Source organism: Balaenoptera borealis (genome assembly GCF_965194805.1).
Source record: "Balaenoptera borealis genome assembly, chromosome: 1".
NCBI classification, from domain to species: Eukaryota; Metazoa; Chordata; class Mammalia; order Artiodactyla; family Balaenopteridae; genus Balaenoptera; species Balaenoptera borealis.
Genome location: NC_138860.1, coordinates 47990853 through 48005110, shown reverse-complemented (window position 1 = coordinate 48005110; position 14258 = coordinate 47990853). Strand labels below are relative to the sequence as shown.

The following is a 14258-nucleotide window of genomic DNA, read 5'->3' as shown; positions in this document are numbered from 1 at the left end:
CGGCGTGGGGCCCAAAGGCCGACTCCGAGCGACCTCACTCCTCCGGCGTCGCCCCTTTAAGGCCCCCTCCGTTACCCCCTCCCCTAATCCCGAGTCTTCCGGGGACTCGGCGCCAGGGGACCCGGGCGCCCACCTCCCGGCTGGGAGCTGCCTCTCCGCTGCCTTCCTTTCCCTCCCGGCATGCACCGCCCCGCCGCCCCTCCCTCTCTCTCTCTCTCCCCCCCCCCAACTCCTCCCGCTCCCCGCCCACCCCTCGCGCCCCTCAGGGCCCCTCCCCCGCCGATCGCGCGCCGCGGGCTCGAGCGCGAGATGTCACCGCCCCCGCCGCCGCCGCCGCCGCCGCCGCCGCCGCCGAGAGTTGCCGGGGCGGACGCGCAGTCCACCGCGCGTGGAAAGCTGGGGAGCGGCTACGGGGGCCGCGGGAGCTACTGAGAAGACGCCAGGGTTGGGCTTTCTCCTCGGCCAGACCCCACCCCACCCTGCCGATCCCACCCCCTGCTCCTTCCTCCCCGGGGGCGCGCGCTCGGGTACGCGCTCGGAAGTCGGGGGTCGGTGGCGAGTGCCGGCTGTGTCCCGGGTGGGAGAGGGCGGCGCGGAGGCGGCGCGCGGGGCAGTGGTTAGCGAGCCGCGCAGTTCTCGCCAGGGGCGCCCTCCGGACCGCCTCTCCGCAGCGAGCCGCCGCCACCGCCCGTCCGGAGAGTCCGGCCACTGGGCCCCGAGGCTCAGCCCGCGGAGCGGCCTCCGAGGGACGCCGCTGCGCGAGAGGAACGCTTCCGCGCTCTTGCCTTTGCCGTGGCCCAGCGCGCGGGCGGCGGGATGAGGGGCAGCAAACCGGCCGCGCCGGCGCTGCGGCCGCGGGGCGGCCTCTGGCGGGTGTTGGCTGTGCTGGCGGCCGCTGCGGCCGGCTGCGCCCGGGCAGCCATGGACGAGTGCACGGACGAGGGCGGGCGGTCGCAGCGCTGCATGCCCGAATTCGTCAACGCCGCCTTCAACGTGACCGTGGTGGCCACCAACACGTGCGGGACTCCGCCCGAGGAGTACTGTGTGCAGACCGGGGTGACCGGGGTCACCAAGTCCTGTCACCTGTGCGACGCCGGGCAGCCCCACCTGCAGCACGGGGCAGCCTTCCTGACGGACTACAACAACCAGGCCGACACCACCTGGTGGCAGAGCCAGACCATGCTGGCCGGGGTGCAGTACCCCAACTCCATCAACCTCACGCTGCATCTGGGTAAGCGGTGACAGCCCCGTCCCCTACTACGGCTCACCCCCTCGCCCAGCCTGCGGGGCCCAAACAGCCGTGTGGTGGCTCTCTGCTCCCCAGCATGGGCCACACAGAAATTCCCTTCTCCATCTAGCACTTAACATCCCGCGAGCCAAGATGCTTCCCGCCTGCATCTCTCTGTTTGCTTTCCTAGTCTGTCAATAACTTAGCCGGATTTTCGCCCCCTTGATTATTCGCCATTTCGGCTGTTTTGGTCCCTGTTTCCTGAAGCGTTCATCAGAAACCCCCCTCCTCGCTTGTCCACCTTTAGCACTTTTACCTTGTTTGAAAGTCTTTCTCTCCAGGGTTGAGGGTGATTGCTGTTTGCTCTGCTGAATAAGCTAGAGAGGAAAGGGTCTAAGTTAAGGGGATTTGAGGGGAGCAAATGACTTTACTACCGCTGTTGCCTATGTGTAATTAAAATAGTTCACTTTTAAAGTTATTGTTCTTTAAAGTTGTTCAGCTTTAATTAAGGGCCACAGAGCGATTTCACTGATAATCCTGGTACAGACAAAACAAAAGGAAGTATCTGCACTCACTGTAATTGTTGGGTACAGTTTTGTCCCTGAGTAAAAAGGCTCTCCTCACTGTCTTTCCTTTTGCTTTGATTCAAAGCAAGTGTAGAAGCATGTGTAAGTGACCTTTTAGAAATCAGGAAAGGGATGTATAGAAAACTTCATTGCTGGGTGGTGGACGAGGATGGACATGTTTATCCCCAAGTATTAAAAATCATGTTTGATCTGGGTCAGTTTTTCTTCATCGTTGAAATATACAAACAAGCAGAATGATTCGTTATTGTGTTTAACAGAGTAACATGCGTGAGAAACTGGCATTGACGGGTAGAGCTTCAGTCCCGTTGCAGACCAGTAGCTGGTAGTAATGAACTTCCAGAGCGAACAGCATGCCAAGCCATTCTTCTATCAAAGCAGTATAATTCTATAAGGCTAGTAACATTATTTGGGGAATCTTTGAAAGGAACGTTTGGTAGACACGTGGTTCTTTTGGTCGTGGTTTTGTATTTTTCTTTCCACTGCTCTCTGATACATTAAATTTTATGAAAGCGTCAGGATTCTAGAGAAAGTACTTCGAAAAGTGGAGTTAAATTACTGTGTGTGGAGCAAGTTTTAGAAAAACAGTATTTAGCACCTTTGTAGTAAATATCATTTTATTTGTAGGCAAGTCGTTAGGAAGATGAAACTTTTCAAAAATAAGTTCATAAACTGGAACTCTAAGGCACCTGTTTTTCAGAGATGGAAGAAGTAAACTGAGTTCAGTTTTTCAAAGGTATTGGAAACATGGAACCAAGCAGTATCTTGGAACAGGTGCCTTTCTAAAGATTCTGCAAGAGACCTAGGGCCTCCTAAGACTTCGTGGGGATGCTCTTTAGCACTTTTCTCCTAAGTGTTGTATTTTTAAACTTGGCCAAGATTAGTTTTGAAATCTGTATCCAATTATTAAAAAAATTTTTTTTGTCTTTTTAAAGCTTCTGTGTTGAATTTTGAATGCCCACAACGTCTTATTTTATCTGTTTTGAAATATTAAAAATTTCAAAGCAAAAGCACAGCCTTGATGTCTCAAATGCCTGAGATTCAACTGAAAATTTCTGAATAAGAATCTCTTATTTAGGTAAAGATAGGGCTGTCAATCTGGACCTTCTGAATTTTCTGCTGTGAGCACTATGTAGCAAAAGGTTATTTCAGGTGATGGTAGAGGAAGGTAGATTACTCAGTGATTACTTCTCTATTACAAAGATAATGTGTTAGGTAAGATAGTATCCGTCAAGTTAGGTTGCTACTACTGGGAGGCCGATATATGAGCTTTGGGTCCTAGTGATTAAAAAGCTCGAAAGACTTTTTACTCTGAAAATGTTATATATGCTTGAACTTGTTTTGCTGAAAAATTCTTCAGTTTTGGGTAACATTCTTGCTAAATGAAGTTCATAAAACTATAGACTTAAAACTTATAAGTAAATAAAAGTTATTTAAAATAGTTTTCATACAAATACTGTAAGAACATTTACTTGAAGATTTTTAGATAGATAATTTCTAAAAACTTGACTAGAAGTTATTGTACTTGATGTTGCATCAGAAATGCTGTCCTGGAGGAAACTGTGTGTGGAGAAGATGGGGAAGGGGAGGGAGATTTGTGTGTAGTCGCTTTGATGTCTCAGCCTCTCTCTCTCCCCTCTCTTTCTTCATGATAAGGATATATGTATTCATGAATGTTATGATCTATAACTTAATGACAGATAGGCAGGGCTTTATGTATTATTGTGTGTTTTGATATTCAGCATATTCACTCCCTAACTCCAGTTACTCCATGGGCTCTAGCTAACTAATTATTTCCCATGAATTCAAGGACCATGACTGTTTGTGCATCTATTAAATCTCCCATCCAGTTCAAATTTCACATACCCTTAAACAAGTGATGCATATTGTGCTTTGCCCTTTCAGAGCATGTGAAACTCGAAGGGAGTAGTGTGAAAGAACTAGGTCTAGCCACCACTTTTGTAGCCTTCCTTTTGATGTTGAACTTTAAGCACAGTAAACTTTAAAATAAGCAAAGTCAGATCGCAGTTAAGTAGTCACAAGAAATATACATATTTTGCCAGTGATCCTAAGACTTTTTTTATTGTAAAAGTAAAACATGACATAGTGAATTACAACAGTATAACGACTAGTGAGTCTCTTCATCTCCATTTGCTAAGTTGCCCCAGAGACTGTCACTCACAATTTTTTACGTAACCTTCCAGAAACATTTCATGCATACACATGTATGTATAAAATTACGCGATCATTTTAACTGGTACCTTTTTTGGGGGGTGAGGCATATTTTAACAGATGGCAAGTACAAATTAGGTGATTGTACCATTATCATCACTTGTACAAAAGCCAGGAAAATCAGCATTGTTTCTGTAAGCAGCCATGTCTTAAGCACCATATACAGTTATCCAGGGTACAGGGTGCAATGTATCCTTAGATATAATGAATTAAAGTTGCTGTGGGCATCAGAACTGCATTTTCTGCCTATTGTGGAGAGAAATCTCAGCAAGGCATCCTTTTCTAAAAAGAAGTCTTTCTTATTTTGCCTTCCACTTCTGGATCTTCTCTCCTAACTTCTATATGAATTATTCAACTGCTTTTTAAAAGTTTGGCTTTTGTGTTTTATAATAAGTTATAATAAGTTTTGTCCTTATCAGCGGAGTAGTTGATAGTAAGATTGTATCTGAGGATTTGCCTTTTATTAAACAACCCCGTTAATTAACTTGATAGTCACTGTAGATGAAAACTTGGCAGACTGGGTCTTGATCTTGGAGGAAGGTAGGTTACCCTCTTCCTAAAAACAATTAGATTAAGGAAGAGAGTGCTTATAAAACCAGCTCAATGAAAGTTTATGGAACTCCTGAAATTTACACCAAGACCAGATTGGTGTCCAAGCTCCTTATAAGCTTTAGGAACAAACAGTGATTAAATGACGCTTTTTTTTTTTTTTAAATGACGCTTTTAAGCTGTATCTAAATATTGTTTTTGTGTGTCTAAATCACAATAATTGCTATATAAGGGTATTACATTTTATTCTGTTTGGTCCTCTTAGTGTGTATTTAACATGAAACAAACAGCAAATTTTTTTCCCCGGGAATATCTTTGTGAGGTAGGTTCTGACTCTGTTAGAACTCTGGTGACTTCACTGTGGTATTTGTGCACCCTGAGGGGACACTATTTTAGTTTGTCTTACAAAGGCCTGATTTACATTTTGCAGGTTTCAACTTGAGGAGTTAAGGAGCTCTTCTTTAGTGGCCAGCAGTTGGTGAACACAGTTTTATAAAGTTGCTGTTGGCTGTTTTCCTGTTCTACAATTCACTGCTTTTTCCGTAAATAACTTTTTCATGTTTCTAAAGCATTCAGAAAAACAATTTACACATTAGGAGAAAATTTGGAACTATGAGCTCCCCTCCCCCCATTATTTTGTCATTGGCCACATTTGTGGGAGGGATAAAGTTTGACTATTTCAATTCTAAATCCTTTTAGGAAGTTGGACATGCCTTTTGCTATGCACTCCTTTCCCTGTGCATACATTCTCACGTTACTCCCAAATATTCTGCAAACATATTTTAAATACCTACTAAATATGTGGTGCAGTACCTGATAGAAAGGTGTAGAAGATTGAAGGTCCATTCTTCAGAAGTTTATACTCTGTTAGATGGAATTTTCATACCCAGATGTAATGCCATTACAATAATAAATCAGAAGTTCCTTTATAATATTTTACAGTTTATAAAGCCTCCAGTTTATCACTGATTAGATTTTCATAACTCAGTGAGGGAAGGCAAAGATGAGGGTCCTGAGGTTGTGATTTGCCAAAAATTATGGTGGAGGTAGGTTTTTGACTCAGTCTAACATACTAGCTCCTGCAGTTCTTCGTTTCTCTAACAAATCTCTCAAAAGAATGACTAGTTTATTCCAGGGCAACTTTAAAACATCAATACCAAGTTCATGTACATACTGATTCAGAGATACTAGACTCCCTTGGTTTTCCTCCTATTCCCTCTGTTCCTTTTCACTTAATGTTTCTCGATTCCTTTTTTTTTTTTTTTTCATGCTACTCACTCTTCCTGAATGAAGTCCTCTAAATCTCAAGGCTTCCATTACTATTTGCAAATCAATAAATTCTAAATTTGTATCTTCAGGACAGCTTTTTCTCCATGTGGGACATGGTCAGTTTGGTATGTCCAGAGGCCATGTCCAAAACTAAATTCATTCCTTATTGTCTTATCCAGTTCAAAGCTGTATCTTAATGAACAGCACTACTGTTTATTCCTGAGGCTCTCAACCAATCTTTTGCTAAGAACCATGCTTGATAGGCTTTCATCAGTAAAGATTACTCTGTTTGGCCAGCAGATAGGGTCCACTGCTGGGTCTCTGGGCAGCTGTAACTCCACCACTTTCTTTCCCACCCATCCTTACTACAATCTGCCCAAGACTCCACTTTCACTTCCTGTATCCAGCCATATGTCTCTTGGATCCTTATCTTTATATCTGCTTTACTGTTACCCCCCATGGAATTTCACCTTGATTACTGCAACAACTTGCTAACGAATTGGTGATCTTTCTGCCTCCAGTTTTGCCCTTTCTATTCAGGCAGCCATCGCTTTGGACTGAGCAATGGTTCTAAAATGCAAATCTGATGATACCGTTTCCCAGCTAAAAATTCTGCAGTGATTCCTCAAGCCTTTAGGATAAAGTCCAGATGCCTTGGCATGGTGTATAAGGTACTTTAGGATCCGGACCTTTATAACCTCTAGGCTTATTTTTTGTCATTTCATGTGCTTGAAGGACTGTTTCTTTGGTTTGGAACACTTCTTCCAGGTGTCATCACCTTCAGGAATCCTTCCCCAGTGTCTTTCTCTCCCTGGCCTGGATTAGGTGTCCCACTCACACCACCCTGTAGGTATCTACCACAGCACTTATCACATGGTATTGTCTTGTTTCTTTACTCGTCTGTCTCCACTTCTAGACCATGAGGTCTTTGAAGGCAGGGTCGGGGACTTAGTCATCTTTTTAGTTTAGTTGAATATAACTAACATTAGTTAATTGCTTGCTATGCCTCAGCACCATACAGATTCCTGGGTGTATAATGATTCATTGGACATTGCCCTGACCTCATGGAACTTGTGGCTTAGATGTGGAGACCTAGGTCTCTAGCCTGGGGGTAGGCAAATTATAGCCCACAGACTAAATCCAGCCCTGGGCTGCCACCTATTTTTGTATGGGCGATGAGCTAAGAATGGTTTTTACAAGTTTAATTGGTTGAAAATCAAAAGAAGAAAAATATTTTATGACACGTGAAAATTATATGAAATTCAAATTTTAGTATCCATAAAGTTCTATTGAAACATGGTCAAGTTCATTTATTAACATATTGTCTCTGGCTGATTTTGCACTACAGAGTTGAGTAGTTGTAACAATAAGTCCTGGCCCACAAAGCCTGAAATGTTTACTCTCTGACCCTCTACAGCACAAGTTTGGTGATGTCTGCTCTAGACCGATACATTCAATGTTATATAATAAGTTTTTAGGTAAAAGGTGCACACACAGAAAGCATTCACTTAACCGTTTGGAGGGAGGCTGGAGGGTTTGTATCTCTACTGCTTAACAACGTGTCTGGCATAGTGTTCAGTAAATATATGAAGAGTGAGTAAATAAATGAATGCCTGAATTATAAGAGGTCCCAAAACACTGCACATTAATTTATATTCTTCTCAGTAACACTTTTGAACTTGAGTTTATTTTCATCAGTGCCATCTCTCCATTTTCTTGAGATTTATGCCACTGTGAATGTGGTACCTGGTTGTTTTATTTCTGTAGCTTTATAAAAAAGTACTAAGTTGGGTATGGAACTGATATGGAATTGGAAGATCTGTGACTGTCCTTTTTTGGTGTAAAAATTAGACTTTTATATGATTTGAAGTCAGCTGGATAAATTTTATGAGTAAACTACTTGCTCAGGTTTGAATCTCGCATGTGAATATGTTTCTGAAATTTTAATGTTAATGTTGTGTTTTTTCTTTAGAAATGGATATAACCTTTATTTTAAAATATATATTCACATGTTTATTGTTGAAATAGACTCTAAAAGGGTATTATTAAGCACTTGTGGAGAAGGGTTGCAGTGAAATATCTTATTTGCTTATTGTGTGTGGCATCATTTTTAGTTTATTTAATTGATTATGGGTACACTCAGAAGACAGGCATACTGAGGTATGCCTTCTCTGCAGGATAGTGAAGAACCACGTTAAAGTGGTTAGACAGATGAATAATAACCACTTATTTGTCTAGAGTTAACAGGCAGCAGAACCAACAGATGCTTCTTTCCTTGTTGCTTGTTTCCAGTGTACTTAATTGAGAGCTCTACTGCTGGTCTGTTTGAGTTTTAGGGAAAAGTGTCAAAGTTTAGAGCAGAACTGTTTGTTTATTTTTACTGCCCAAAATTCCAGAGAGGATTTTTTAAAATAAGGGATTAATCTGTCCCTTATCTTAAATTGTCAAAGGATAAAATTTCAAGATGACTGTGTGCCGGTTCTATTACTTTGCCTGTTTCTTGCCCTAAGATTTGTAAGAGGACCTTGCTAAGATTTGCAGGCATCTCCTTTCTTGTAAAATGATAAAGTTCGATGTTTGCTCATTTGGGCCTAAAACGGACAGCTTGCTAAATGCGGTTAGCAGAAAACTCATTTACAGAAATGTCACTGAGGTTTTAGAGTATCGTGCCAGACTGTGGTGACACTAATTAAGTACATCTGCTTTTCTTTCCATGGGCTCTTCCAGGAGGCCAGCCTAAAATAACTGGGTCCAGTCAGCCTGGTGCCCTATGCAGCTACATATTCATGAAATAAAATAAAGCAGACTTATCTCTTTCTTAGACAATGGCGCTCTCAGATCTTTTGTGGCAAGGCTGGGAGATGAATTAGGGGATTTACATGATTTCTTTTAAAACTTTAGGAGTTTTAGTCCCTCAGCTCCCTTCTTTTACTCTTTGTTTCCAACTGCATGGCTGCTTCCTATTATATTGCAGTCAACATTGGATTTTTGCTGTATCGTCTTTTTTTGTGTTTTTTTGGTTATTTTATCTTCTTCTTTTTGTTTTGAAAGTTTTTGGAGATACGGATTCAGAATCAACCTCCTTCACATTTTTTTTTTTTTTTTAGTTTCTTGAAATAAAAAGTACAAATGGTCTTGTATAGAGTTAGGGACTCAATGAATTTTGTTCATGATGATAAATCACATTGTATGTGAAGGTTTCTGCTAACCAGAGCGATTGCCCAAGGCAATGACTACAGAGATGCCTGTCAGTGTTTTCAGAGACACAGCTAGTAATCAGTCTTTTTTTTTTTCTCCTTTATAGTTCCCACTTTACATTCTGTATCTTGACCTGCATGGAGGTTACAAAGGTGTATACATATGTACAGATTCAGAGCTGTACATTTAATATTTGTGGACTTTGTTGTATCTAAATTATTCTTCAGATTAGAAAAAAAGAATTAAAAGTTTCAACCTATTAAAATACAAAAAATAAATAGGTGATTTTGTTAGTTTAGGGTACAGTTTTGGTTTAAAATAGGAGAGCACAGAATCTAAGACATAATCATCTAAGTTCTATTTCTCGTACGGTCTTTCTACCCTACCAGCAGTTGCTGGCATCAATAGGCATTACGAAATGTTTTTTGAGTGAAGGGACACAAAACAAGCCAACCAGCTGATTTTCATTGAGGTATCAGCTGATTTTACTTGAAATACCTACAGAGTGCGTTCAGAAAAGCATTCAGGTGAGCTTCATGGTAAGTCTCAGGAAGTGGAGTGTGGGCAGGTGTGCAGGAAGAGCAAGTTCTCTTTGCTTTTCTCACGACTACCTTTAACCAGGTGATGGATTTGGTTGGTGCTTGGTGGTTTGAAGTGATAAATGGTAAGTTTGTGTTTTGGGGGGCAGGTTTAGAGAGTTCTCTAAGAATGTCCCTGTGGCATGTGCTTTTGTTACAATGTCTGGTTTTTATAAAATTTGTTACTTAAATTCTACAGTGAAAATGAAATGTTCCACATATTACATAAAATGTATAATGTGAAGACCCCATCTTCCTTCCTTTGACATGTTCTAGGTAGTGGCTTCTTCTCATTGAGCTGTTTAGAAATAATACGTTTGGGACTTCCCTGGTGGCGCAGTGGTTAAGAATCCGCCTGCCAGTGCAGGGGACATGGGTTCGATCCCTGGTCTGGGAAGATCCCACATACCACGGAGCAACTAAGTCTGTGCGCCACAACTGCTGAAGCCCACGCACCTAGAGCCTGTGCTCTGCAACAAGAGAAGCCACCACAATGAGAAGCCCGTGCACCACAACAAAGACCCAATGCAGCCAAAAGTAAATAAATAAATAAATTTATTTAAAAGAAAAGAAATAATAAGTCTGAAGCTTGAACTGTGTTGTGTGGCTTTCTTAGAGAAGTGTATGAAATTTTGTGAAGTATTTCCAACTAAGTGAAAAGACTTACCCACTCAAAATGAGGTGAGCCTATTTGATTGTGATTTTAATTAGTTAGTGGGCAAAGTTCTTTTGTAAATAAAATTCTTATTTTGCTGAGAAAATTCTTCTCTTATGGGCATTGTAATATGGAATGTGTAGGTAATATTGTTGAAACAGTTTCTTTATCCTCAGGTGATTTGTAATGTGTTTTGAGGGGATAAGACAAAAACATTCATGTACAGAAAATCAGTGGGAGAATATAAGCACAGTAAACATAATTCAGTTGAAACTTTTTAAAGTGCTGAGGAGGGAATACCTGCAAAGCACTTTGAAGAGTGTCGATGGCAGTCAACCAGGAAGAGCTTCTTGGGTCTTGAAGAAGAGTGGTAGACATGAATGGAGGACTTTCCAGGAAGGGTGATTTGTTTGAATAAAGGTCTAAGAGTAACCAGATAATGGTGAAGGCATTGTTTGCTTTTCATGGAGTAGTAGAGACTTGGAGGATGGTTTCTGAGGAGATGCGGATCATGAAAACTGGGCAACAAAAGAAAGTAAATTTCCTTTCGTTGAGCACCCCTTGGTTGCCTCTTTGAATCCTTAAAACAATCTTGAGAACTACTGTTACCTCTATGGATAGTAATATGACTGGTGACTGCTCTGAGGTAGAACAGGTTGAATTTAGGTTGGAATTCAGACCTGCTGTGGATAGATTATGCCCTTGCCACTCTGCCATGTTGGAACAAGCCTGGTAAGTGACGGAGAACTGTAGAGGACCTTTAATTAGGAAGTGAAATGAAAGTATACCAAACCAAAGGACTGAGTCTGGTTTCTCTGACAGATCTCTGCTTGAGCTCTGGATTTGGAGTGCTTCTTTTAAAAAGATCTTTGCACTTATTTGTGAAAAACAGAGGATTGTTAGCAATGGGAAAATACTTATACTTTGGGTACTTATACTAGTTTTATATTTAGCTGTTAACGCTTCTAGGAATTTCTAAGGAATTTATTGAATTTCAGAATGAGATTCTGTGTTTTGTCAGTGTCTAATGATAGGAAAAGTGTACCACATACCCTGTTTCCTGAAGGGTGGTCTGGGGAACGCCACCTTATCTCCTTTCTGCCTTATCCATGACTCCTTTCTGGTTGTTGAGAATGGCTGAGTTAGTTCAGTTGCTTACTTTATCTGACATCCTTAAAGATAAGGCTGTCAGGGCCATCTCCAGGTTCTACTTCGTTTCCTCTGCTTCAAGTAAATTCTAACTCTTACTTGGTGGCCTTTTTGTTGTTCAGGTTTGCTAACTGAAAGGTCTAACCACCTTTTATTGATTGATAAATAACTACTGTGGTCCCAGGAATTTCTTTGTCACTGTTTCATCTTTCAGGCTCAGAAGTGACTTCCTTCACTTTGATTTCTGTATATGTTAGTTTGTAAATCTACAACTCTGTCTATCTATCTTATCTGTGTATCTATCATTCACTCTTTATCTCCTTAGTTTCCCTAGAGCATTCCTGAGCTAAGGTTCAAGCAGGGGACTCCTAGATATCTTAAAATTAAAAAAAAAATTTTTTTTTTTTTTGCTTCCTCTCTGAAGAAGGGGGTTACATTTCCCACTTAGATTTTGTATTTTGGGTTTCTCCCCCACTGCATACTACTTCCACTTCTACAACTCAAGATTAAGTATTATTGAATCACAGTCCTGCTTTCTTTACAGACCTGCTTTGTCCACATTGCATTTCTGTGATACATGTGGTTACATCATCACATCCTAGTGACTGATGATATTTAAATTCACATGCTCAATTTTATTTCTTATGGGAAGAATGACACCCATTGCTACATTTGAGGCCGAGTATTGGGCTTAAAATGCCCCCACCCCTTTTGCCAGTTGGTAAAATACAGAAGCATAAGTATTTTCTAAGGGCTTTTCCATCAACTTTCTTCAAAGAGAATAAAAGGATCTTAAGTATTTCCAAGAGAAGAGCTTCACAGGTTTTGAAAAGGGGGTCATGACAGCTTGATGAAAATGAGTTGAACAGCTTTTATTGAGCTTTCTGTTCATTGGCAGGGACTGGGAAATGATGTTTTCCTGCTCTGGCAGCACAAATCCTGATTAGAAACAGGAATGGTCTGCACAGATGTTCTCAAAATCTGAGATCATCTTATTATCAGAAACTACTAAGAAATAAGTTATAGTAGCTTGGCAATGTAAAATGATTAGATCTAGAAATGGATTTTGTTTTCTGACCCTATCCTGTACAACATTTAGACCTTTAGTTTTCTGGAATGTTGGCATGTCTGGACTTTTGAATATGTGGCTAACTAGAATAATTTTGGAGTTGGAAGGAAACTTAGGAAGGTTTAAGCTGTAAAAAAAATATGTTTTAAGGATGGGTCCTGGTTTAATTTACTTAATCTCTTACCGAAGAAGTTAGGGTGTAGTTGCCTTGGTTTAGCAGTTTATCTGTGCTTCAGTGTTGCCGTTCCTCCCCTAGTGGTTCCTTCTCCTATGCACCTTATTCTGATAAGACTGGTGACTTGTCCTGTTGTTTTGGTGTCACTTAAGTTTTTTATTTTTTTTAATTAAAAAAAATTTTTTTCATTTAAAAAAAATTTTAAATATATTTATTTATTTTTAGCTGCGTTGGGTCTTCGTTGCTGCGCGCAGGCTTTCTCTAGTTGCGGTGAGCGGGGGCTACTCTTCGTTGCAGTGTGCGGGCTTCTCTTGTTGTGAAGCACGGGCTCTAGGCGCGCAGGATTCAGTGGTTGTGTCATGAGGGCTCAGTAGTTGTGGCTCGCGGGCTGTAGAGTGCAGGCTCAGTAGTTGTGGCTCACGGGCTTAGTTGCTCTGCAGCATGTGGGATCTTCCCAGGCCAGGGCTCGAACCCATGTCCCCTGCATTGGCAGGCGCATTCTTAAGCACTGTGCCACCAGGGAAGCGCTAAGTTTTTAGATTATTACTATTATTTAAATGCCAGATCGTGATCTGGTAGAGATGAGCATCCTGAAATTTTCATTGAAGTTGTGTTGTTTTTGGAGGTGGGGAGAAACATGAGGCTAAAGGTGAATATTGTGTGGGGAGAGACAGTTGGAAACCAAAGAGCAATTGTCTACTTTAATTGCTTTGGTCATGTGGTTACCCCTTCATGGTAAAGGGGTCATGTTCTGTGGGGTTGAGCGTCTAGGATTAACTTTCAGAGTGTCTCTATGCATAGTTGTGAATTTATAGTGAGTATTTTAGATAAGTTCATGGGATAGAAAGTCTATCGAATACCAAATTCTTACAACTCTATTACAGATTATGAAAGTTTGTGAGACCATCTGTAATGCAGCTGTAATAAAATTTGTTTACTTTATCAGGATTGCTTTAGGGGCTCAAGCTGGTTTTTTTTACTACTGTTTTCAGCATTTTTGCTGCTTGGCAAGAAATAAGTTAGCATCAACTCCTGGTGCAGTTGGAATCATTCAGCTTTGCGGCCATTCTGATAAAGCTTTGGTTTTATACTTATGCCCACTTTAAAGTTCTTATATCCTGGCACAAGGCATGGATGGTAAATCTAGGGTATCAGAAATAGACTGATTCTGGAAATTAACATACTTTCCAGATGTTTGGAGAATGTAGGCTTGTTTTCTTTGCTGCTTTTTGTGTGTTCTTCTGTGTGTATCTATATCTGTGCTCCCCTGTGTTTTTATAGGAAAACCTTTTGGGGAATGGGGAATCTGCTTTTTGGACTGGGAAATAAAAAAAGTATTAAATTTTTTTGGTGAAACCTTTGAGTTGGTAGTGCCGTTGCTGTGAGAGAAAGGAGAGGCAGCTTTGTTCCCATAAGGGAGACTGTTAGGGAGGCTGGTGTTGGGGTGAGACTCCGTGGAAGTAACTAAAAAGACTTCTTCACATCTCCAGTGATTTTCAATAATGAAATGGGCCACGAATGCTCTGACTCAGCAGCCTTTTAACCATGCCTGACTAAATAGACCTTGTTTTT

General features: G+C 41.4%; 1 protein-coding gene across 1 annotated transcript in view; it reads left to right on the top strand.

Annotated features, from left to right (window-relative positions):
• Positions 1–314: 314 nt before the first annotated feature.
• The window catches only part of LAMC1 (laminin subunit gamma 1), a 123253-nt gene continuing 109309 nt past the window's right edge, over positions 315–14258 (top strand). Inside the window, exon 1 of the mRNA XM_082401208.1 lies at positions 315–1231. Coding sequence (XP_082257334.1) covers positions 817–1231 — 415 coding nt within the window. The 5' untranslated portion in view covers positions 315–816. The remainder of the gene's footprint in view (positions 1232–14258) is intronic.